A 27,186-nucleotide genomic window follows, 5' to 3' on the forward strand; every position below is an offset into this window, starting at 1 on the left:
GTTATTTCTCTACGAAGCACAAACCAGAACTCCAAGGCTATGAGTGACATCCTCGGGCACCTTCTCACATGTCCTTCTCTTTCTTTCTCTCCTTCAGAGAACACCAGAGTGTCAGTGACAATAGGTAACAGCTTCGTGCTCAACTGCCCTCCCAAATCAATATAATTATAGTAGCATGGAAAATAAGCCCCAAGATTGGAAGCCCCTGCACCTTGGGATACAGAGCTGATCAGAACAAGACAGACAGAACAAACTGCAGTGACAGCATGGACTGGAAATTCAGACCAGATTGGGATCCTGCCCTTGAGATACGGCAAGTGGGAATAGCCCATGAGGGAAATTACACCTGTGAAGTAGTAGCAACAGAAGGCAATTTCCACAAGACGTATCACCTGACCATGCTGGGTAAGGGACTCCTTCCTCAATTTATAGTACTCCAAAGGACCATGTCTGGGCCTAGACATACACAGCTCCTCTCACCATGCTCCAGAGGAAGCATGCAGTGAAAAGAGGAGTTTCTTGCTGGGATAAACTGTCATGCATTTCATTGATAGTAGCTCTGTGTTTCCCTTCTCCTTATTTCCCCAAAATCTTCTCCCTTCTGCTGCCCCCTTTTCCACTGTCTAGTTAGAAACAACAGGTGTGAAGCTGTTTCCAAGGTACCAAAAGAGGATGCTGCATATGCATTTGGTTATCCTGCAAGATCAATCATTAATACACTAATTTAAGAGATCTAAAGCATGTGACAGTAACAGTTCCAAGTGCTGAGATCTCTGTTAAACATGGGATGTTCTTACCCAGACAGTAAGAACGGATCCCTTTCCTCTTACGCTGCCACTCAGATACATTTCAAACCACGTGTATGATGGATGCTTTGGACAAAAGTCTAATTCAGCCCTGTACTTGGGATAATTCCCTACCGCAATGCCCAGGGCAGCCTCCTCTAATGGTTTGTGCTGTGGTAACTCACCCGAATGGGGGAGAGTTGTCCAAAAGGAATAAAGAGACATGGCCTTTGGCTCTCGTGACTTTGGCCCATATCGCTGTAATGGGATGGCACCTCCAACCTTATTCTTCTCTTTTCACTGTGTTCATTTTGGGTAGACAACAAGAACATCCTATCCCAACTGCAGCAAACTAACTCCTTGTATCCTTCCTGACGCTTTGCAGTGCCCCCCAGGCTGACCCTGTACTGTGATGACCACGGGAACCCCATGTGCAAGGCAGCGGCAGGGAAGCCGGCTGCTCAGATCTCGTGGGCCTTAGAGAGCAACTCCAGCCTTCAGGAAGAAGGCCATGACAACGGGACAGTGACTGTTCTCAGCAAGTTCCTGGCATACAGCACCAACGTGACTAATACAACCTGCATTGTGTCCCACCCAGCTGGGAACCAGAGCAAGTCCATAGCCTGTCATCCCTCAGGTAAGCTTCCCTGTGTGCCTTTGGCATTCAAACCCCTGTTTATCCCTCTGTTCACGCACTCAGATGAGCATCAGTGGCACTGGCAGGATTGCAGCAGAACTGTGCAGCTGAGCTGAAGTTTCCAACGAGAAATTTGTCAGGAGGGGGAAGGATAAACAAATGGCTGTCAGAACTGTAGCGTCCTTCATGAAATTCTAGGAAAGGAGATGGATGTAGGGATCTTCTCTTCCACAGATAGGGCTAAACATAAAGGCAGGTTTATTCAGAAGTTGATGACACACAAAGATGTCAATGGTGTGATCACCCAGATCTGTGTATCCAGTGGTACCGTTCCATCTTGCTAATTGTTGGATTACACATAGGTAGTGACAGGAAGACTGAAAGCCATCTTACAGCTTCCAAAGGCTGGCTGGTAGGTGAAGGCTTTAGCTGGTGAAGCTGACATTGCTGGGAAGTTGTGTGCAACCATACGTACTTCACTGAAGTACTTGGTTGGAAGAGAATCAGAGCTGAAATTTCCTGGGATGCACATGCAAGGCCTGCAGCTGGACTATGGGAAGTGGTGGGGAAGAGAATCTAATTAGTGCCCATACAGCAAAAGACTCAGCTCTTCCACCAAGTGCAGAGGGGGACTTCTTCTCAGTTTCTTCTCAGTTCTGCGCCCAGTGCTGTATTCCAGCTACCTTAGGTAATGCTCCAGTGTACAAACACATAAAGAGAGCACTGTCTAGAAGACGCCATCCTGACAGAGGCACAGGGTAAACAAACAGTCTGTGAGACGTACCTAACAGAGCAACTGTTTCTCTTTAGAGAATAGAACCTGGTTTCTCCACTGTGTCATCAGCCTTGCTAGTCTCCTGGGCCTCCTCTTCCTGCTTGCTGTTCTTCATCTGTACGCCTTCTGTGATAACAGGTGTGTTTGGGACATGGTAACACAAACCCCTTTGGCCAACTCTGGGAAGTTTAGAAGGGCTTCTGGTACTGTTTCATGTCATGCACGGTCACCTCCGTCTGTCACAACCATGCCAGTTCAGCACACGTTCAAGGAGGTTTGTCTGAGGTCTGTAACACCACAGCTGGGGCAGAGGGGGAGGGAGTCCGTACATGAGTGTTGGGGACCTTCTTCCTCCTGCCATACTTCTTTCAGAAGCAAGAATATAAAGGGAATGGTTTGTTTTTTTCCACCTGGTTGAGGGATCTCAACAAAGATTGCCAGGCTATGAAGATTAAAGAGGCAGCAAAATATCTTTCTGAGGTAGGAGCCAGACTTTTGGTCCACGTTGTCCTACTCAAAGGATGCAAGGGAAGGCAGGGCCAATGTAGAAATGCAGGAAGTATTGCATGAGAGCAGAACAGGTCTGCTGTTGTAACTGCTCAGGAGTTCTGGCAGCAGCCTGGCCGATGACGCTATCTGAGCTGGCCTCTCTGTCACAAGGTGCAGTTGCTGCCCGGGATTACAGTACAAACATCACAGAGGCAAAACTAACTACCACGTTCAAGTCACTTGAGCTCCGCACTTTGCTGGGGCTCTTGGCAGCTCTCTGGTGCATGGCCAGCTCTGCTCATGGTCACGCGAGATTACAGACATAAAGCCTGCTGTTCTTTTGTTTCTCTGCCAAATAAAGGGGAGGAATTCTGTTCTTACATTCCTAGAGCCCAACATCACATTCCCAAAACTGCCTCATCCTCACACTTACAGTATTAGTGTCTTGTTTCTTAGGACAATGAGAAACCAGTGCAAACCAAGGCATCTTCCAGCTGCAGAGCTGTCTGGGCCTGTTTCTAACTCAACACCTGAGCAGAGATGAAGAAACTCCCAGTATGCCCCAGTCAGCAATGTGAGGTGCAGCAAGGACTCATCAGGACCAAAGCATTCAGGAGAAAGAAGCAAACATCTGCAAGGCAGCTGGTGTAACTGTGCAGAAACACGGCATGCAGGGCAGATCCCACCTGACCCTTGTCAGCAGTGCCTGCCATCATCTCTCTAGTGCAACTGTAGATGCTGTTATCACTCATGCAAGTTGTTGTGATTTAGCCCGGCTGGCAACTAAATGCCACATGGTCACTCACTCGCCCTCCTCCACCCCCAGGGAATGAGGAGGAGAATTAAAGGGGAAAAGGGAAGGAGACGTGTGAGTATAGATAAGAACAATTCAATAATAATACAAATTTGAAAGTAATAATTATAAATAATAATAACAGGATATGAATATATAAAAATAATATACACAAGCAAGTGAAACATAGTATAATCGGTCCCCACTTGATACCAACACTCGTCCTGTCCCAGCAAACAATCCTGAAACAGGTAAGTCCTGACACTGCAATCCTGGACAAGTGAGAGGCCCGAAAAGAGACCGAGAGTGAGAGAACGCCAAGAGACTGGGAGTCCGAGAGAGACCTTGGAAGAACAAGAGCTTCTTCCCAGTCAGCCTTCATCTACATACTGGGCGTGACGCTGCATGATATCGCATACTCCATTGGCCGATTTGGCCCTCAATCTTGAGTCTAAGTTCAAATCATAAGGGGAGTTGTGGACCCTTTGCCGTGCTCCTGCACACTGGCAAGAACACTGGAAGCTGAAGAGTCCTTGATGTCTCTACACCAACTGTAAACATCAGAGCGCTATCAACATTCTTCTCATAACAAATCCCAGACTAGATCCAAACACAGAGCTCTTCTAGCTGCTAAAAATTAAAACTCTGTCCCAGCTGAAACCAGGACACAAGTATCAATCTTTTTATAAAACCAAATCTAGCATATATGCAATAGGAAATTAATTCATGTTGTAAAAAATGTATTTCAAATACTTTGCATCCTAGCGTTTAAGTATCATGTCTTAAAGGATAAAATAAATCAGAAGAAATTTTCTTGCATGCTAACGAGCAGCAACCTTCCCAGGATGATCGCACAGGACTGAAGCTAAATTTGAGCAACTCTCATTCCCACTATAAGAATTTTGAAGTGTTTCAGCAACAGCTACAAAAAAGGGGAAGAGAGAGAATATTGAGCTTAAGCAGTTACTGCTACATGAAGCATAGAAATTATTTCAATCCTGAGATCTAAACCTCATACTCATTTACCTCTCTGCATAATCCAGAGAGCTGCAGCCCACAGAACGCAGCTCTCTAAAATGAATTGCTTTAAACACATCTTACTGGTCCTATCACAAGGGAGCCCTTGAGTTTAATCTTTCGTTTGATGATGTACTGCCACTACTAAGCCTCCAAATATAACGGTGCCTCTTCACCATCTCTGAACTTCTGTTTTGAATGGACGTGCATATTACTATGCACCTGAAATTTCAAAGGAACCACAGGTATTTCAGACCTGCTTCGCTTCTGCATGCTCAGCAGAAATCCACACCTCATTGTTGTTACTGTACAGAAGACTATTTCAAACTGTCATACATCTGGAGACCTTTTCCACTCACTACAGTTGTTCAATTTGCTCAATCTCCGCAATGAGACGTTAATGATAGTCCTGTGAGATCATAGAATCATAGAATGGTTTGGGTTGGAAGGGACCTCAAAGATCATCTAGTTCCAAACACCCTGCCATGGGCAGGGACACCCTCCACTACACCGGGTTGCTCAACGCCTCATCCAGCCTGGCCTTGAACACTTCCAGGGATGGGGCAGCCACAACTTCTCTGGGCAACCTATGCCAGTGCCTCACACCTTCTGAGTGAAGAATTGCTTCCTTATATTAATCTAAACCTACTCTTTTTCAGTTAAAAGCCCCTTGTCCTATCACTACATGCCCTTGTAAAAAATCCCTCTCCAGCTTTCCTGTAGGCCCCTTTAAGTACTGGAAGGTTGCAATAAGATCACCCGGAGCCTTCTCTTTGTCAGGCTGAACAGCCCCAGATGTCAGCTTACGTAAGGGCAGAAGTGGGAAGGTCCACAGGAGCACCCTCGCTAGGCATGTGACCCTGTGTTTGTGTATTTCACCTGCCCAGCTTACAGACCTGAGAGGCCTTTCTACACTTTTCACAACCCTGCCAATCCCAGACTAAGTTTTTTTTTTTTTTCTTTTTTTTTGCCTTTAGCTATTCAAACATTTATTTTGTTTTTTTTGAGTATCGGTTGCACAGATCTGTAGCTCTCAGCCAGCAAGCTGGGCTTAGAATTGGGGCACTCATATGTTACAGAGAAAGTAACCACAGGAGCTAAACTCCGCTGGGTGTTGGGAGCTCTTGTGGGGGGTGGGGGACAAGCCTGCACTGGTGTCCAAACACCTCAGCTGTTCTGAGGGCATCAATGAACCTCAGTCAGATTTGTTGGCTTGCTGTAGTGCCTTGTGCACACAGGTCAGGTGTAAGGCTGACAAGACAGGGTGATGGCCCAGACCTCCAGGGCAGAAGAATACCTGACTAAGGCTGACTTAGACAGCATTGCAAGTGCAGGGAGGCGGAGAAGGTGGAGAGCAGGAACCCCACAGCTGCCACAAAGACAGAATATGGTCTTGATAATTGTTGTTCATGACTGCTTCTGCTAATGAATGACCACATCTAAAGCTTTGTGAGCCTCATTTCACATCTGAGCCAGCTACTGAAGGAGCCAGGGCCAAAACCTCATCTAAGCAGTCAGTAATAAAAAAATAAAGCTTTTCAATCTCAGCACACTAACATATAGAACAGTTCTCTAGTGATACACAGAAAAGGAAACACCATGTCACCACACTCCCTCCCTTGTGCAGCTTTTCTACCGCTATCTTGCTGCCCCCTCACCCTTTCCTGGTGCAGTGGATAAACTGGTGTAAATCACTGCCTGGGGTGGCTTTTGCAGAATGACACCTGCAGGATGCAGACCCTGATCCTGCAGGCACAGTGCCGTGAAGCTGCTCCTTTCACTTTTGCAGACATGGCCCCGTTCTGTCCATCTGTTGTCGCATATGGCTGTTTGGTCACAACAGAGTCTGAACTCTGCTGAGCTCACGAGAATAAACTCAGAGACAAGATCTAGAAGAACAAACAATTCAGAGCTAAAAAAATTTACTGCTAGTTCTTTGTGGTAACCTGACTGCTTTGTCAAAAGGCTGGCGAGCAGAAAACCCACACTGACCTTAGTTGATATTTGCAGCTCTCCCGGTAACCGAGGTTCCACGGTGCGCATCGACCAGCTGCACACAAGTGGTACTCAGCTGAATCGCATCTCTGCGGCGCTAAGCAAGTGCTGAGCACCACACATACACACCTACCTCAAACACACCAGCTTCTCCCCCAGCGGTCTCATTTCATGTTAAGATCATCCTCAAAGCTGCACCTCTGCTTGGCCCTTACTAAGTACATTACAGAAAAAGGGAGTACACAGAGAAGACTCATTCCTTTCCTCTCTCCACAAACTGCAGGCCAAGCCAAAATTTCAGAGATACCAACAAAGATGTGCCCTAGGTTAGCAGCAGCCCACAGTATCAGTGGCATCAGCACTTGTTGAGCTCTACTTACTACGTTTCTTTTCCTTTTCTCCAGATTGTTCAGGTCTCTGGCCAGAAAGAAAAATATCTCACATCCTTTGTTGCAGTTTCCATTCAAATGGCTCAGAGTCTCTGTATCCTCCATCAAGGATAAAAGAGATCAGACTCACAAATCAAAGTCCACAGGGTTCTGTAACCAGCCTTGGTCTATTTACTCTCCAAACCATCATAAATCCTTCTGCAGGAGGGAGGATGAAGCAACCTAAGCTTTCCACAGTCAGAGTTTCAGCCCAGTCTCCTGGGCAGCTACCAGAGCAACAAAGAACGTTTCTTCCTTTCTCTCACTGGACATCCTTCTTCTTACTGGTGTGTTCACCAGGCCATGCCAGAGCAGGTGCATCTTGAAGTGTCTATGGCTTGTAGTTATGTCTGCGCTGCAGCAGGTATATCTCTGAAGATTTTATGGCCCAAGGATAATCCCATGCTGGAGAAGGTACACCTCAAAGCGTCTGTGACTGTGGATAAATCCATACCACAGCAGGTATACCTTGAAGCATCAGTGGCTGTGCATGAGGTCATGCTGGAGCACCTCAAAGTGTATGGTCATGGATAAGTCCACAACACAGCAGGTACACCCCTGGAGGGACTGCAGCCATGGGTAAGAGCATGTTGGAGCAGATATGCTCCTGAAGGGACTGTGGCTGTAGGCAAAGCTATGTTGGAGCAGGTATATCTCTGAAGGTATTTTTACCATGGATAAGGCCATTCTGGAACAGGTGCACCTCAAAGCGACTGTGTGGATAAGTCTATGCTGCAGTAGGAACACCCTTGGAGAGACTGTGGCTCATAGATAAGGCTCCACTTGGAGCAGGTACACCCCTAAGGGACTGCGGTTGGTAGTTAAGTCCAAGCTGGAACAGGTAATGGGAAGATGTTAATCGCGGTGTTAAACCCTATGGTCTGACCCAAGAGAACAGGGGTGAAGATTGTAATGGATATACCTTTAAACTGTTCTAACCCATGATTTGAGTCACATAGGAAGTTCTATAGCAGGAACCACCCGAACCAATGGAGGACGAGCCTTACAAGAAGCAGAGCAAGCGCAGCAGTGACCCTGAACTGGCTTTGGTACCCAGTAACTCCATGCAACACAGCACCTCTCCTCTCCTGAGCAATCACCATAACAGATGGAGCCTAAGTCGGGACTAAATGATCTCAGTCAACATTTTATGGATGTTTATGGACATTTCACAGGGCGTCCTCAACAATCTAAGAGAATGATATCTATCTATGTATATCAAAGGCTGGGAAGAGAGGTGGTTAATGAAAATGTATTGGGTAGTGTGCAACCTGAGCATAATGTAAATAGTAGGCAATAGGAGGTGGAGAATGTGCTGGTTTGGGCTAGGGTAGAGTTAATATATTCGTAGTAGCTGGTATGGGGCTATGTTTGGATTTGTGCTGAAAACACTGTTGATAACACAGGGATGTTTTAGTTATTGTGAGCAGCGCTTACACAGTGTCAAGGCCTTTTTTGTTTCTCTCCATGTCCCACCCAGTGAGTAGGCTGGGGGTGCACCAGAATTTGAGAGGGAGTCACACCCAGGACAGCTGACCCCAACTGACCAAAGCGATTATCCCATCCTATATGGCGTTACGCTCAGCTGTAAAAGCTGAGGGAAGAAGGAAGGAGGGAACATTGTCGGAGCAATGGTGTTTGTCTTCCCAAGTAACCGTTATGTGTGATGGAGCCCTGCTTTCCTGCCTGCTGATGGGAATTAGCAAATTAGTTCCTTATTTTGCTTTGCTTATATGTGCATCTTATGCTTTACCTATTAAACTGTCTTTATCTCAACTGATCAGCTGTAGGGGCTTAGTTGCTGTCTGGGGTTTAAACCATGACAGCAGGAAAAGATTGCTTGCCTTTTTACAGGATATTATTATTATTTTTTTTAAATATACCAGTTTTAAACAATTGTTCTCCTCCTCAAAGAAAAAAAAAATTACCAACCCTCTAGTAGTGCAAAACGTTCTAACAAATTCAGAGACTGACTGCACTAACTTTTCTCCCCCTACTCCATCCCTAAACAAGCACTGACTTTTCTAAGTTTCAGTTCTTCCCCAGCATGCATGCACAACTGAGAGGCTGCAGGCTGACCACAGCCTCATTTTTTTGTCACTTGGTGAGCCTGACCAGAGGATTACATAAAACCCCTCTCACATCCTGTCACTGCAGAATGATCTCAGAGAGACCGCTCCAGCATCACCAGCTGTGTCTCTTCCACATTACCACTATTTCAGTGGTACAAGTCCCTAGTACAAGTTTCCTCATATCCCTACTACTGCTGTTGAGTACGGTGAACAGGAACACTGGGAGACTGAAAGATGCTCTCATGTCACAGAGTGTTGCTGAAGCTTGGTACGAGGTTACAAAACCCATGTTATCCCACTGACAAGCCATCACACCAGCCTGCAGAGCATCCTGCTTTTCTTCTACGTGTTATGATTCATACAGGTGGAAACAGCAAGAGAAACGAAAACATGTTTCTCACAATGACTTCTCATTTCATTTGTATAAACACATTGACAAAGATGCAGAAAGGTGCATCATATTTCTTTCCCCAAATCTGCCTGCTCTAGGTAGAATAAGCCTGGATTACCTCAGAAATGCCTATTCTATGTTCCCCAAATGTCTGTGAAGAAGTAACACGTGCTAACGCACCCAAATTGGCAGAGCATTGGAAAAATAGGTTTGTCCTGCCAGTGTTTTCAGGGTGGCTGGCAAAAGTCCTCACTTTAAGGTAAAACGGGTGGTTCAAACGGAAAAAGGTACTACAGCAGCCAGAGCTGGAGATGAAAGCAAGAGAAATCCCAGTCTCCTCCTTGATCTATAGTTTGTTTTATCAGCAGGATGCATACCATAACAAAACACTGTTGCTCCTTGGCATTTTGTGCCATAAGAAACTGGCCTTAAGTCCCCCCCTACCCACCCCACTGCTAGCAGCTTATTCCTACGTCCCTGACATCCCTATTGCTGACATTGGCACAAGTTTATGCAGCCACTTACCGAATGAAGACAGGGAACTCGGCAGGCAAGAATGAGTCGACTTTGTGGTCTGATTTACCACAAGACTGCCATAAGCCAGGAGGGACCACAGAGGAGGAAAGGATTGGCCAGGGATAGGGCAGGTGAGGGACATCTGTCTTAACAGCAGTGCCTGCTTAGCCCTCTCTTAAGTGCTGATGGTGGTCCAGTGTGAGAGTGAAGTTGTGTTCCAGTTAGAGGTGATACCTTTTATGGTGGGAGAGAAACCATGGAGCAGACTGCAAGGGGAGGATAGAGATACTCAATTTTCAGGGTTCCTCTTATCTAACGATGAATAAACAGGCATTTCTACTTAACGCTGCTCTTCAGTTTCCCCCGTGCTGGCACAATGAGTTTTCTTGCAAAAGCAGATTTAGAGCCCTTGTTACTTTTCTGTCCTGGCCATGTTCAGGCATTGGCCTTTAAAGAAAAGGTCATGAGTTATTAGGGTTTTTTTTTTTGGAAAAGCTGGGGTCATGCCCAGACAGTGCTAACTAACCTGTCAGAACTGGAGTAGAATAGTTCTCTCCAGTTCCCTGACATCTAATGTAAAATTTATCTTCACCCAGCTGTGTGAGAAGAAGTGAAAAACAGAAGGCACAGTCACCATATCTATTTCCCAATGCCTTCCCAGACTGACAGCACCAGGGAAGCTTTGGTGCTGTGAGAGGGATCTCCAGCTCCAACAAGCTAATCGTTCAGGAACAGGCAGGTCAGGGTGAACTGGCACAGCAAACAGCAATGCTGACTACTGAGAGCACAGCAACAAGGTCCCTCCTCCTCAGCTGAGCAAGACAGCCACTCGAGCAGCAAAAACAAGTGTTGGTGGCAAGAGTTTTGTTGGAAGGATTGCATGAGCCTTCATGCTGTTTTGCTGTTGGGCAGCAGCCAAGGCAGACCACCCTTTAGGGCAAGTAGCTTTCAAAGCTGGAGATCAGGACAACATGCACCAATGGCTTCTTAGTTTTGTTGTACCCATGGCCAGGTAGCACACTCACATCAGGAACAGGGTACTAATCAGCAGGCTGAGTGGAAAAATGAAGGAACAAATTCACTGCAGGAGGTAGAATATAATTACATTAGCCTCTGTTCCCCAAGAACTGGAAGTCTTCCAGAAAAACAGGACCAGGCAGGTGGTTGCTCCCCAGATTTCCTTATCATGAGGTCACACAGCAAACTCACAGCAGCGAAAGCATCAAAAATGACCTTTCCTGTCCACTGATGGATAGAAAGAGACAGGAAAGAAGTGAATGTTGTGGTGGTTTCTGTCTTGGGGAGGCATGTGAGAGGGAGATGGCAGGGAACCAGCTTAGGAAAACGCTCAGCTGTGGTTAGGAAAATGACAAACCCAAACTAAGAGGTCTCTGACTACACATAAACTAAGCCTGTTGCTTTTGTGGGTCATTTTGGTGTTTGATGTAAGCTGATATTTTCCCTGTGTTCAGGCACTCATCGAAAGAGATTTTCCTCCAAAAAATATAAAAATACTTTAAATCAAAAGATTTAGGGAAAATCTTTTGTGAGAAGCTCACGATTGGAAGCTACTTAGAGGATGTTCATCCAACTGTGCTTTCTTTCTGACATGTGAGGACTGAGGAGAGGAGGTTGTCTTAGAGCAGACTGCAGATCCAAGTGACCTCTTGGGGCCTCTGCCATTGAGACACAGGCCAAGGCACCGCCATCAAGGACATGCCTTCAACAAGAATACCAGAGTGGGAATCATCCAGAACAAAAGCATTTGTCTGGGGAAGACAAGGAGGACATTTTCAGTGGGGACAATTGTGCACTCCAGAAGTTTAACCTGAGTTTATTTCCATGAGCTTTTTTGATGTTTCACGCTATTGCCTGCGGCACATCCGCTAGTGATAACAGGCTTCAGCAGTGGACTGTGTGACCAAGGTACTCACTAGAGCTGCTCGTGCAGTGGGGAGAGCAGTGAATCTTGTGTACCTTGGGCTTCAAGACTTTTGACATGGTCTCCTACAAGATTCTTATAGACAAACCAAAAAGTATGGGCTAGACAAGTGCACAGTGAGATCAATTTAAAACTGCCCGAACAACTGGTCCCAGCAGGGAGAGATCAATGGCACAAAGGCCAGGTAGAGGCAAGTCTCTAGCTGTGTGCCTCAGTGGCTGTTACCTCTTTGTTAGTGGCCTGACACTGGGACAGGGCACACTCCCAGCAAATTCACAGACATTGCAAAACTGGAAGGGGTGGCTGATACACCAGAGGGTTGTGCTGCCACTCAGGGTGACCTGGACAGGCTGGAGAATTAGGGTGAGGGAAATCTCATGAATTTCAACAAGGGAAAATGCAAAGTCCTGCATCTGGATAGGAATAGCCCCAGGCACCAGTACAAGTTGGGAGCCCACCAGCTGGAAAGTGGCTCTACAGAGGACCTTGGGATCCTGGCAGACGCTGAGCTGACTGTGAGCCAGCAATACACCAAGAGGACAAAGAAGACCAACAACATCCTAGGCTGCATTAGGAAGAACATTGCCAAAAGGTCGAGGGACGTGATCCTTCCTCTTTACTCAGCCCTGGTGAGGCCACATCTGCAGTGCTGTGTCCAGAGTTGAACTCTCTAGTACCGGAGCATCTTTCACATGACGAGAGGCTGAGAGAGCTGGGTCTGTTCAGCCTGGAGAAGAGAAGGCTCAGTGCGGACAAAGGTAATGAGTTCATCCAGGCCTGAGTTATAAAAAGGAGGCAGAAGAGCCAGCAACAATAGATCCAGAGAACAGACAGTTTTCCTTATCTTGTCAAGTTTGACACAGCGTAAGAGCTCTGGATACTACTGATGTGAAGACCTTACATTGTGCATGCACAGAAGCCTGAATCTAAGCGCTATGCTTAACCAGCAAGGGAGGAGAGAAAATTCCACCTGTTATTTTTTAATAGCACTGCTAAGAGGATGCACAGTAGCATTCCATGTTTTCAGAATAAGAACAGCTCCCCAAAAGGACTGAACAGAGTATTTAGGAAAAGGAACACGTGTAAGAAAGGCCTTTATTGCTCATCTCTGTAGCACTTCTCTGGTTCGCTGCAAACAAGGTGCTTTTTACCTTTGATCAGCTGAGGATGCCAATCGCCACTGCCTCTCACAGCAACTGAACATATGCCTTCTGCCATAATTCTCCTTCACCCTTTGGAGCAACTAGCTACAAATGTCTGGAATATTATCTCGTTATCTTCCTTGAAGCACTTAAAACACTACTTGTCACCATGATTTCCAAACAACAACAAAATAAAAGAATCTGCCACCAAACCCCACATATTTAGGAGCTGGATTGTTCCTGTGTTTTGAGGATACTAGCTAAAAAGCAGCTGTGTGCACTGTGGTTTCCACAGCAATGCCTAGTAGTCTGTTGCAATGCTCCAACCTTGCACAAAAACTCAGGGCACCAGATAAAGCAGGTACTCACTCACTTCAAACCCATTCAGGGTTACAACTGAAAACACAGTGCAGAGGAGACCAGACAAGAATCCTGTACCAAAGGCAGAGCTGGGAGTATATTTATGATGGATGTTGAATATCTGAATGCCTCAATTTGCTTCAGCCAAAAAAGCCTTTGAATTAAACATTTGGATTCAACATCTAGAAACCTTTAAGTCTTCCCTGAAGTCTAACAACAATAAAAAGTGCACAGAAAATCCCCACAATTAATTAAGTGCTGTTTTGGCTCAGTTAAAACTCTCATTCCACCCTAAAAGGTAAGTGCCACTACTTGCTTGACACATAAAACGGAGATTAAAGAGCAGATAGTATATTTCAGAACTGTTACCTTGGTTTTGCACACAGCAAACACGTCAGAATGAACATTAGCAAGTCTATGTAGTCTCATGCACCAAGATATGAATAACCAGATTAAAAGTATCAGAAGGCATATCAATAAATGTATTCCCATGAGAATGTATGAGAAACAGCATTTTCAGTCCACATTTGAATCAGAGTAAAGGCTGGAGGTGAAGAGTGGTTCTTGCCCTGCATTCACTGAGATGCTTAATTATTCTGCACGTCTGCTCATGACGTAGCAGGAAAATATTGTATTAATAATTAACATTTGGCATTATGCTGGTGAACGCAGTCCTGAGTGATTTACTGCTCTGTGTTTACAGTCATTCCCATACTGTTCTGAAGAACAGTACAGCCTCTGAGACTTGAGGCAACTGAAATTGCCGTGTAACTCTAGAATCTGGGAGTTTATTTAATCAGATCTTTGCTTTTGTTTCTTCTTCTTCAAACATGAACCCAGATTTTACCTCACCCATATTTGCAGAAATAAATGAAACAATGGCTTGTGTTCTAGAAATCAAGTAAATTTCCCCTAGTTCAATGTATTTTAACTACAATTCTTTGTCTTTTAAAAACATTTTCCTGAAAGAAAAGTATGGGTTTTGTCACAGATCCTCCTGAAGTAGGGATAGTAGATATTTCCTTCATGGCAGAAGAGACCAAACCTGTCCTTTTCAGAGATTGTGTAGGAACAGTCCTCACAGGACTGTTGGAAAACACTTATACTATAACTAACTTTAGCCTTACTGCAGAATTAAAAAGAAAAATAAATGTGTGCCAGCTTTTTTTTTGAATTTGTTTGGCTATGCCTTCCAGCCATTAATGGGCAGTATGCCTTTCACACAGCAAACAGGATCCTTTAACATCCTGTGTTTCTTTAGGTGGCTTTGGTAGGTTATTTATTTGTCAAAAGAACTAGTTTTCAAGCAAAAGTCTTTCAATAGATCTGAGGAAATATACTAGTGACCAGCCATGATGAAGGTTAGCAGGAGCAAACTTTTGTTCCCTAGAAGACTGGACATGGGCAGCTTCTTATTCGTAAATGGACCTTCAAGATTTCTGGACCAAAGCTTTTCTAACAAGTCACACTGCCATTGGGTGAACACATTCTCTCATTCACACCAGCAGAAAGCTTGTCTACAAGCAGCTCAATTTCTGAGATGGGCTGAGCTGAAAGCAGTCATCAGGGGAAGAAAAGTTCTGTATCCCATAAATCTATTGGTCTCCACAAAAGCTTGCTCTATACACTGCCAGAAAGTATCTTGTTAAACTCATACAACCTAAGACTGACTGCAAGCATGGATTTCTGTGCCAGAGTATTTGTGCAGTCCCCATTTCATTTCAATCTTACAGAGCAGGGACGATATGCAAATAAATCATAGGCATGAGAAAGGACTTGATTTCAGACTGCTCTTTTATGGTCACTGTTACTGCTTCATGATAAGCAATCTGTATTATTGAAAGCCACAAAAAGTCTAGACACAGCAAACCACACTGACCCACCTCACGTTCATGCTCACGCTGGTGAATGAGTTTGCACAGTAAAACAGACCTGTCACAATGGAAGGCACTCAACAGATTTGAATCAGCTGAGCTTCGCATGCGCTTTCCAGGACACACCTCGCCAACAAGCATACTTACATTTCCTTCAGCTTTGAGTCCAAGCAACGTGCTACAGCCAGGTGCCAGTGGTAGGCTGGGTCCAAATTTCACAAGTGCCACAGAAAAGCTGCACTGGTGATTCCCTGCCAGTGCCTGCCAGGCTTAGATTGAAGCAGTAACCTTACTGTGCAGCCAGAGCATGAGAGAAAAGGAAGAGCGAGCACCTTTTTTAACAACTCCTTTCCACATGCCCTGCCACAGGTTTCACTCCTCTCAGGGACAAGAAGGCTCAGCATCACACTCTGGACACCACAGGATCACAGGCTAGCTGGAGCTTCTCCACAATTTGCAGATAATCCATTCTTGAACTCCTTTAGAGGAGCAAAGAGAGTAGAACCCAGAGTAGGAGAAGACACTGAGTTCCAACATGGTGTCTGGGTCAAGCAAGTGAGAAACAACCCTGTTAAGCTATCACCAGTGCTTCTAACAAAGGTGCTTCCCCTGCAGTTTTTCTCCTGCAGACCCAGTTTGCCTCAGCTGCAGGCCATCCCAGCGAATGCCCAGCCAGAGCTGGGCAAAATAACAAAGCTCCTCATTAATTCTTTCTGGATAGTCTTTCCCTGTGGTCTGCATACACTGTCACACGTGACTAATTACAGACTGTAAAATTGCACAGATGCTATGCAATGTTTGGGCCTTTCCTTACTTCTTCTGACTGCTTCATTTTCAAGCCTTTAATAATGTCTTTAACAAAACATTTTCTTTGCTTTTTTCCTATCATCTTCTTGATGTAATATGCTAACACTAATGATACAAAGTGAGCAAGAAGTAGGTGGAGCTTCTTGTGAGAAAAGCAGCCATTAGTTCTAACTTTCCATTATCAAAACAGAACGAGATCAGTAAGTTTCAAGTCTTCCTCTGCCACACATGCTTACTTGCAAGACAGCAAATCTGTGACCACAGGTTCTTTATTTTTTACTCAGTGTATCTGTCCATCAGAGGATTATGAAAAACCCACCCACATCTTCTCAGCATGCGAGCTCCCTCTGTTCTACCTATCTCAAGCTAGCAATACCTTGCTAGGTAAGCATCTGTCATGGGTTAGGCTGCTCTGGCAACTGGAACACCCCCCCCAAGTCGTTCACTCACCCTCCCCCACCCCCAGGGATGAGGGAGAGAATTAAAGGATAAATGGGAAACCCGTGGGTTGAGATAAGAATGATTTAATACAGATGATTTAATACACAGGGTAGATGCTCACCACCACCTCTTACCCGCAGCCCGTCTCATCCCGAAGCTGCAATCCCGGACGAACGCGAGGCCCCAAAATAGAGAGGGGCAGAGAGAGAGAGAGAGTACTCCGAGAGTGGGAGTACTGGGAGAGAGAGGAAAAAAGGCAATAGAGCAGAAGCGCAGCAAGCGCAAAGAGCAAAAGCGGCGAAAGAGCCAAAGCGCAAAAGCCCTTCTGTCCGGCTGCCCCTCACTTTTATACTGGGCATGACGCTGCATGATATGGAATACTAATTGGCCAGTTTGGCCTCAATCTTAAGTCCAAGTACAAATCATAAGGAGAGTCGTGGCCCCCTTGTCCCGGCCTTGCTCCCCCCTTGTTGTGCTCCTGCACACTGGCAAGAACACGGCAAGCTGAAAAGTCCTTGAGATCTCAGTGCCAACTACAAACATCAGCTTGCTATCAACATTCTTCTCAGAGCCAGCCTGAGTAAAACCAAAACACGGAGCTCTTCTAACTGCTAAAAAGAAGAGCTAACTCTGTCCCAGCTAAAACCAGGACAGCGCCTCAGTCTCCAGTATCTTTGCTCACACAATAGCACTTTTAATACGCGTGTGATTGTAGTTAGAAAACTACATGCAATTACCTGCCTAAAAGCAAACAGGAAATCTGAAATGAGGTTGATCTTCAGTTACGCTGCAGACAGTGTGGCACCTTAATCCATAGACCTTTCCTCTCACGCAGTATGGCTAATAGAAGCTATAGAGTGACTTCAGGACCTTCTGCGAAGTGGAACTTTTCACTTTGGAAAGGGATTAGATAAAAAGGAAAGGCAAAAAACCTTTAATCTAGAAAGGAACGCCCTGAAACATGAGTAGGAGGAAAAGCCTTTTACTCTGACCTAACTATACTGTGTTTTTCACAAGTAGGCTTTATGCAAGTACTGTGCAGAAGCATGGGTGGGTGCTTGTAGGTGGGACTCATACAGTCAGCTCTTAAGAGTGTGCGACAGTTCACACTATAAGAGTCTGTTTTCTACAATTTACAGTACTGATGAATTTTAAGAGTTTGAGCTGGAATTATCTGTGGTAGAGGTCTGCCTCAGCCTGATATTTTTTTTTTTCTTTTACATTTTAACTTAGATCAATAATTCAATAACATTTTAGTCATATCAGAAAGTGTGAACAATCTTTGACTTGAAAAGCTGTAGCAGTGACATATCTTAGACCAGGTGGTTAATGTTTGGCTGTTTGCCTTCTCTTAGTGATATGCTGCTGAGTCCATAAAGTTGGCCAAATTGCACTGTGCCTATTCACTGAATCTTTTTTTCCAAAGGAACATGCATGAGTTCCAGAGAATGAAAGCACAGGTATATTCCAGTGTTGCTACAAGACTTTATACACAGAAATGAGTGTAGACCCGGACCCTAAGAGTCTTTGCGAGAGCAATTATTTTAAAATGGAAGGATTTCTAAAGACAGGAATTTAGCTGTATAAATTAAAGTTCAAAGCAATTGTAAGCCTAAAAGTAGGAACAAAATAAAACAATGGGCTAGGCCTGCCATTTCAGAAAAGGTAATAGAGTGAGAGTGACATAGCCCTTTGTATAGCTGGACAGAGAACACTTGTTGCATTTGCTAAGTCAGGGTGATTTAGGATTGCAAGATTTGCCATGACAGAAAAACACAATGAGCCTCTAGGATAGAGACGAAAAGTCCAGCAGAAGAGATCTAAAGAAGAAACCTATAACCATGACCATCAATCCAAATCCTAAATACTACTGAAGGAAACTGAAGAGTGACAAAGGAGTATTCCCACTTTAGTCTCTATGCCCCATGTTGTGGAGTAGAAAGAGCTTGCTTTAGAAACTTGCCTAAAAAGTCTGTTTCTTTGTATATCACCTCACCCTAAAAATATAAGGCTGTATACCAGAAAGATCACAAGCACTGGGAAAACAAAGTCCAACATTTGCTGCCCTGTGCGGGTCAGTAGCTGTCTTGATGGTCTGTGGCTCCAAAATCCTTGTACATTTACAATCCATTTACAGAAGTAATCCACATAGAGACGCTTTTCTCAGAAAATGGACCAAAACCAGCAGAGCCAGTGAATGAAGCAGAAAGTCATGCACCGGCCTTTCTGCTTTTTGGCTCTAGCTGCATCAACACCGTTACCAGTGGCAACTACTTCTAGCTAGCCCCATAGTCCAGCCTGTCAGCACACAGTTAGCCATTGACAGGGAAGAGCACTGCACAGGTTCAGTACTGGAATTACCTGTGTCCAAAGGAGAACAGGCTCCATTGTATTAAGTATTTAGTACGTCCCTCAGTGTCTGGAAGGCCTCCAATCGGTCAGTGAGTGGGACCCTCCAGAAGGGAGAACTTGTAAATATGCTTTCTCCAAAGAAATTCTAGTTGTTCTTTCTTCTGGGACATAACTAGATAAAACTATTCTTTGGGAACAAGCAGATGCTATGGATAGGTTTCTTTCCATTTTATTGTCCTATATCACGGGGACACACGAAGCTGCAACCAGTGCTGGGAATTGCCACAGAAACCATCATATGGATGTGTTGGATAAAACCCTTTGTTTTGTTCTTTTGCCCAGTGTGGTCACATGCCCCGACGTACCAAGCTCTTCTCTCATAAGCAGGAGAATGACTAGGTAGATGACTGCATACAGCAGAGGCAGAGGCTGATACAAACCTGTTAGATCCGATTTGAAGGTCTTGATATTCCCTGTCACCCCAACATTTCTCATGCTTTTTCCCTCACAGCCTCTCTCTCGTCAGCAGTACAGCTGGAGAACACAGGCACAAGGCAGATTTCCACCTGATACAGTCACTATTTTGACTGTTAGTTAGAAGAGGCTTCTGCACAGCCATACCCATGTTTATGAAGCATTTTGAAGAAAAGCTAAACCTACTAAGAGGTACCCTAGGCATACAGGTTTACGTGCATGCCTGTGTACACAGTACAGTTTTTAAGCAGTCTAAACCATACAAAGTGTGATGTGTATAGCCATCAGAGCAAAGAAAGCGTTTTCCTTTTGCACTGAGAAGCAGCACAAAAAGCACTTCACAGGACTAAACTGGGGTTGCTATTAGTTCTTTGCGGTAATGTAACTGCATGACTGAAAGCCACAAAGAATTCAGCAGCATAAAGCTCTCTGGCCTGAACAGATATTGTAAATTTACATTAAGATCAAGTTCACACAGTGAAAGTGGTCCTGCTGCAGCTGAAAGTTGCTTGGTTATTAAAATTCTTTTTTTGCACCAGCAGCAGCACAGCCTGTGAGTTCACATGCAGTCACACAGAGGATGCACACCTGGCATTGCCTGGGCACCAGAGGAGCCATTCCCTGGTCACAAGAAAAGTTTATACTTCAACCTACTTGGCCCTCTCTGAGAAGTTACTGGCCGACAGTACTCTGGGCAAAGGGTATACTGTAGATTTTGTGGATATCATTCTTCAGTGTCCTGACTCATGAGACTGTGGGCCTCGTCATGATTTGTGACACTATCAGATAAATTCTTTATGTCAGCAACATCTTCTGAGTACCTGCTGCATTTGATTTCTGCCAGTAGCCTTGTTCTATCTTTTATATCATTCTGTTCACTATTTACAGTTTTCTCTAAATTAGTTAGATGCTGTCTAGACAAACTATAAAAGAAATAGATAGACTTTCCCCTGGAGGTTCAGAAGTTGCCTTCAGTTTTCCCCTACCAAAAGTGTCCAGTCAACAACAAAAACAGTTTACCTGGGAAATGGTGAAGATTTGACTAGACTCCAATGCATTATTACTACTTTATTTCATTATTACTGGACAGTTTGTCCCAGAGGATTACAAAGAAGCTCACCCATGTCACCATAATGTGCAGGATGCCCTCAGAGACACAAACTTTCTGCTGACAAGGCCTTTAGGTCAAAAGTTAAGTTTAATCTGGTATCTAAGCACATCACCCTCTACCACTGAGGTGAGCAAGTGATCATTAGTATTTTAGAGATGGGGAGCAAAGGACAGAAGCACAGATACCCTGTGAGGCCTGGGAATATTTGCCGCATTATAACTGCATAGAAGGGGCAGTAGCAACTTGAAAAATACAAGGTTCTTTCCAGCACAGCTTCTCACTTGGGCAAGGATACAATGGGCAAATAGACCTGATACACCTCAAAGCTCCCTCAGGCTACATGGTGTTGCTTCTGATTATGGTAAATTTTCCAGAGATAGACAGTATGCACTAGAACAGGATTGATACCAGTTCCCAAGCCCAAGAAGAATGTGCCAAGCATCCATCCTCTCTGCCTCATTCCTCATGTTCTCTCCAAGTGTCTGGGAGGCCTCTTCGGACACGAGCCTCAGAACTCCACTCCTGCTAATGCCTGAGCATCTCTTTATTGAAAAAGCATCACCACCACAAATGTAAAAAGACATATTGTTATCATTTGCAGAAGGGTTGGGGGAGGTACTGTACAATTTTAGCATTTTCAGTGCTAAAGGAAGAATGTTTCTTCTCTAGCTCCAGAACAAAGAAAAACTCTCTTTGATATGAAACACAGCCAAGAAGAGACCTCTACTCCATCTGAGCTGTGCTGGGGTTTTCTCAGCCCCAAATCAGCCCTTGAAGGAGAGGTAAGGGCATAAAAAGCACAGGAAGCCCAGCTCTGCAAAGGCAGGGGGTAGAAGGTCTCCAGCTTCAAGGAACCCAATTCCTCCAAAATAACAAGGAGTCACAGCACAGTAGTGAAGACAGCAATGACTCTGGTGCTGACAGTCGTACTGGCCTCCAACTGGAATCTAGGCACAAGCCAGACAGTATGGAAGATCCATCTCGGACAGGCAAGAGCAAGCTTGAATATTGAGCCGCAAAAACCCGTCTTGTACCTTGTGTGAGACCACAAAGTGCAATAGTGTGGATCAGACTGTTCTTGGAAACCATGGCACTGTTACACACCAGGGCCAGGTCTCAGTGCCCAGCCTGTTTCTTTCTAACTTTGTCAGTCATGGCCTTAGACAGATACTGAGAATCATACCAGACACCAGGTCAGAAGCCCAGGTGTTCAAATGAGGTATGGGAAACAGAAGTTGTGGAGGCCAGTTGAGGAAGGATCACATTGCATCATGAAGTGGCATGTAGGCCAACTGTCTATCTCAGTTGACTATGGAGTAAGTTTTGCATTGAGTAAGTTTTGCATTAACCCAATGTATCAGTAGCAGTCACAGTGCAGAACCACTCTTCCAAAGATAAACATGCTCCAGGATAAGTGGATGATACAATAGCAAGAGCTGGCCAGAGACCCAGGTCCTCTGGAACTTCACCATCCTCCTGCTGGCATTTGGACAACAGACTTTAGGGAGGAGAAAAAAAACAACTTATGAGAACTCAGTCTTCACTGGCAAGAACTCCAGCTGCACAGTCCAAGCCACAGACGGCAAAGGCAGGGACTGTGAGAATGAAGAACCACCCACTGTAGGAGAAGATCAGGTTTGAGACCATCTAAAGAACCTGAAGGTGGACAAGTCCATGGGACCTAATGAGGTGCATCTGCAGGTCCTGAGGGAACTGGCAGATGAAGTTGCTAAGCCACTATCCATCATATTTCAGAAGTCGTGGCAATCTGGTGAAGTTCCCAATGACTGGAAAAGGGGAAACATAGCCCCCATCTTTAAAAGGGGAAAAAGAAGACCCAGGGAACTGCAGGCCAGTCAGTCTCACCTCTGTGCCCAGCAAGATCATGGAGCAGATCCTCCTGGAGACTATGCTAAGGCACATGGAAAGTAAGGAGGTGATTGGTGACAGCCAACATGGCTTCACTAAGGGCAAATCCTGCCTGACTAATTTGGTGGCCTTCTATGATGAGGCTACAGCATTGATGGATAGGGGAAGAGCAACTGACATCGTCTACCCTGGACTTATCCGAAGCATTTGATACTGTCCCACACGACATCCTTATCTCCTAAACTGGAAAGACATGGTTTTGATGGATGGGACCACTCGGTGGATAAGGAATGGCTGGAGGGTCGCACTCAAAGAGTTGTGGTCAACGGTTCAATGTCCAAGTGGAGGTCAGTGAAGAGTGGTGTTCCTTAGGGGTCAGTACTGGGGCCAGTGCTATTTAACATCTTTGTTGGAGACATGGACAGTGGGATCGAGTGCACCCTCAGCAAGTTTGCAGATGACACCAAGTTGTGTGGTGTTGTTGACACACTGGAGGGAAGGGAGGCCATCCAGAGGGACTTTGACAGGCTGGAGAAGTGGGCCTGTGAGAACCTCATGAAGTTCCACAAGGCCAAGTGCAAGGTCCTGCACGTGGGTCGGGGCAATCCCAAGCACAAGTACAGGCTGGGCAGAGAATGGATTGAGAGCAGCCCTGAGGAAAAGGACTTGGGAGTGCTGGTTGATGAGAAGCTCAACATGAGCTCGCAATGTGCACTGGCAGCCCAAAAAGCCAACCGTGTCCTGGGCTGCATCCAAAGGAACATGGCCAGCAGGTCAAGGGAGGTGATTCTGCCCCTCTACTCTGCTCTCATGAGACCCCACCTGGAATACTGTGTTCAGCTCTGGAGTCCCCAGCACAAGAAGGACATGGAGCTGCTGGCGCGGGTCCAGAGGAGGGCCACGAAGATGATCTGAGGGCTGAAACACCTCTGCTATGAAGACAGGCTGAGAGAGTTGAGGTTGTTCAGCCTGGAGAAGAGAAGGCTCCCGGGTGATCTTATTGCAGCCTTCCAGTACTTAAAGGGGACCTACAGGAAAGCTGGAGAGGGACTTTTAACAAGGGCGTGAAGTGACAGGACAAGGGGCAATGGATTTAAATTGAAAGAGGGCAGATTTAGATTAGATATAAGGAAGAAATTTTTCACTCAGAGGGTGGTGAGGCACTGGAACAGATTGCCCAGAGAAGTTGTAGATGCCCCATTCCTGGAAGTGTTCAAGGCCAGGGTGGATGAGGCTTTGGGCAACCTGGTGTAGTGGAGGGTTTCCCTGCCCATGTCAGGGGGGTTGGAACTAGATGATCTTTGAGGTCCCTTCCAACCCAAACCATTCTATGACTAACTATCAAACTTATAAAACTTACAACCTATCTTATGAACTAAATAAGCTTGTGAAAACTAAATACCAAATAAATATCACTGAGGACCCAAAGTATATATGCAGTTTTTCTGTAAGTGCTTAAAAAGTAGTTCTAGAGACTACATCCCTTTGCAATGTCTCCTCTGCTCAGTGCTGAAAACATTACGAGTTTTCCCAGACGTGATATTTAAACCCAGATAGATAGCATCACCACTTATTGATGATTTCTGCTCAAAGCACCATTGTATGGGAGCTTTAACATCTCATTCAGACATGTAACTCTAAGAGCTGATGGAATGTTTTCTCTATTATTATCAGTGATTTGCATACTTTTTCTTTAGAATTTAAAAATATGCTAAAGAAATCATGACATAAGAATGTAGTTGAGACCACTGTTTCTCATCATCAGTGAAAGTTTTAGCACCATTAAAAAAGATTTTTATAGTGCTCAGCTTAGCAAGACAGACATAAGGCTATGAGATATCTATCAGGGTTTGCAGACATGCCTTCATCCAAATTGCTCTCCATGATGACATTGCAAACTGAATAACACTACTGGAGTCAGAGTTAGTTTCTACAACAGAGTAAAAGGGCAGAATTCCTACTACAGGAATATGTGCAATAACAAGGAGTTAATAACAAATTGAGCATTCTTGCCAGAATAATTCAGGATGATATTTACATAGCTGATAACATCCTAATAAGTAAAAGAAATATCATCATGCCCCACCAATGCCAGTATAAGACTTAAGCTAAACTAAAGCAAGGGCTCTGCCTTGTTGATCTAGTACAAGGTAGAAATTCCACACTGGCCATAGATCGAACAGCAGTATTCCAGGGCTGAGGAATATCCATGCGTCAGGTGCAGTGACTATCAGAGGTATGACTAAAGTTACTCCCTCACCACTCTTCACCAGAGAAAAAGCAGAGTTGGAAGACTTCCTCTTCCTATAGCCAGTTCAGATCATCAGGCAAGTCCATGGTGGTAAGGCTGATCCAAGGTCATGCTAGGAAGTCAAACGACAAGTCAAAGTCAGGTCTGATGAAGGTAACCAGGGTCAGCCACAGGCCAGCAATCATCAGGCATCTTCACAGCTGCAAGACACATCTGCAGTCAAGCTGTGAAATCAGTGCAGAGCAAGGCAGAGGCATGGCCAGCCCAGAGATCAGCACTCCTACAAGGCAGCTCAAGCAAGAAGCAAGGACCCGCACCTGGGCTTAAATGGGATTCCTGGGACTATGGACAGAGAGCTTGGGTGGAGGCCCAGGTGAGGCCAGTCAGGGCCATTAAGGCTTGTTAGTGCACCCTGACAGTAGGAACCTAACCCCTACAAAGGGCAAACTAGCTGCACAGGGATGAGCTTTATAAGTCTATCCAGAAATGGGTTTCAGTTGCTGGTTACTAGGGTCTTTGTTGCTCCATCTAGACTTACATAGAGTGCAGTCACTCTTGAGGGCTGTAATGTAGATGCAGCTACAGAAATGCAGGAGAGACTAGCTACTCTGAGTCCTGCACCAGTGTAGAAGCCACAAAATGGGTTGCTTCTTGTTGGATTGTAAAACAGCTGCGTGTCACTCATGGCTACCACTCAGCAGAAGAGCCTTGGTTCAAGAGAGCTGTGCTTAAACTGAACATCATGCTAGGGCTTCACATAGGCTTTGTCAGAACCCAGACTTTTTTACACAACCAAAATTGTTTCTGGCTTTAGCTTGTTCATTCCTAGAATAATAATCAGTCTGGAGAGAGCCTATTGTCTCTGTGCAAAAGGAATTCAAAATCTACAAGTTTGAGCAACGGTGCAAAAGGATCTCCTAGCTGGGACAATCTCAGTGATGGGGGACTGTTCAGTGCCAAATCTTCAGCATAAGATTGCAAATGTCCACAATGCAGCTAGTGTAACTATGCAAAAGTCAGCGGTGCCTGCCTAATCTTCACTCCTTGCTATCTGTCTTTCCATCAGTAGGCTGATTTGCCCTTGTTTATTCTTACTGCATGTGGTATTTCCACTCATGCATATGAACTTTTTCCTGTCAAGTAATTTGCTTAACATCTATACATCAGGAGGTTATCTTACATGGCATCAATAGAGTTTATTCGTTTCATGCTTTGCCTGATAGTGTCATCAAAATGCAACATGTATGAGACAGGGAAAGCACAAACAACCCTCCTAAACCAGTGAGTCTCGGCTTTTGCAGGTGGGTAGCCTGTTCCACCAGGAAAAATATTTAGTTATGGAACTGCTTCCTATATGTACCACGTCACAGTAAAACCGTGCCTGTATTCTGTAGAACTGGCCCATTCATATACACTGCACTGAGAGGCAACTACGATCTCAATCCTGTATTTGAAAGCAATGAGTTACATCACAGCTACCAAGGTCCATCTGAGACAATGCTCCTCATAGCAAACTCAGTTCTGCTTGTTTCAGGTCTTATGCTACAGGGTTCAAGCAGCAATTCTTATGATATCTAAATTCTTAAATCTTTAGATTTAATGATAAAATCTCATGAAAATTGTTTTTTTCTTATTTTTCTTATTCTTAAATGTACAGAAGAATGAACTTACCTTTCTCAGACAAGGATGAATCTTCGCAGAAGTCTATAAATGCAGCTGAATGTTAGGATGGGTAAAAAAATTCTAATAAAACTTTTCAATTTAAATATTTTAAAATAAACCTACATATAATGATGACCAATCATTAGGCCATACCTATTCAAGCAATTACACTAAGCAAAAATCACACAGTGGTATATGCTTTCTCCTAAAGTTTCACAGAAAGCGGATCTTTGAAATACTTAACACTCCCCCCTAAATCCCACTCCTTCAAACAAATAAAATATTTTGTTTGGATTGAATAAACTATTTCATTCATCCAATGTATTTCTGAAAGAGGGCGGCATCGTCTAGTTTGACCACAAGGTGGAGATGAAAGGGCAACCAGAATGTTTTTTTTAGTCTTCTGCAGTCAGCTGCTAGTAAAATGCAATTATCCCAACTGCCTAGTCTCATGCACTGGACAATGAGAAAGACAATGACTATCAGAAAAAAAACATGTTTTGAAACAGCTGGGAAAGAGATTAAAAAACATTTTGGTTCACTGTGAATTCTAGCAAAACACGTGGGATATAATGGAGAAAAAGGCACAGTTCTGTCCTCTAGAAGAAATATAAAACTGATCTCTTAGATCTTACCTAGAATAGCTGAAAAGTAGGGTGGAATGTAAGTATGGAATGGGAGAATGATGCAACACAGAAGAGATGTTCCTTCAAAAGTAATTTCTGGTCTTTCAGTATTTCTAGTGAAGTAGGACCTCGTGACGTGTTTATCAGCAGAGAAAACTCAACCAGGGAGAAAAGGTGGCTGGTAACTTTGCAGAAGAATTCTTCTCACAGATGGCACAGATGGCCAACTCTATCAGGTAGAAAGTCCATGCTGAATGTGGATAGCAATGCAGAAATCTTATTTGCTTCAGCTGTCTGAAAGGAAGTTATTTTTAAGATGGTCACATGATTCCAGTTCTCAGCTCATTATTTTTACTTATCAAGACAGTACCTGTGAA

The 27,186-nt window shown here is 44.7% G+C and overlaps 1 protein-coding gene across 1 annotated transcript in view; it reads left to right on the plus strand.

Annotated features, from left to right (window-relative positions):
- Positions 1-266: 266 nt before the first annotated feature.
- Positions 267-27,186, plus strand: part of CD200R1 (CD200 receptor 1) — a 62,955-nt gene continuing 36,035 nt past the window's right edge. The window contains exons 1-2 of the mRNA XM_086622812.1: positions 267-405; positions 1,171-1,422. Coding sequence (XP_086478938.1) covers positions 267-405; positions 1,171-1,422 — 391 coding nt within the window. The remainder of the gene's footprint in view (positions 406-1,170; positions 1,423-27,186) is intronic.

Source organism: Tauraco erythrolophus, chromosome 1 (genome assembly GCF_009769465.1).
Source record: "Tauraco erythrolophus isolate bTauEry1 chromosome 1, bTauEry1.pri, whole genome shotgun sequence".
In the NCBI taxonomy this organism is placed as follows: Eukaryota; Metazoa; Chordata; class Aves; order Musophagiformes; family Musophagidae; genus Tauraco; species Tauraco erythrolophus.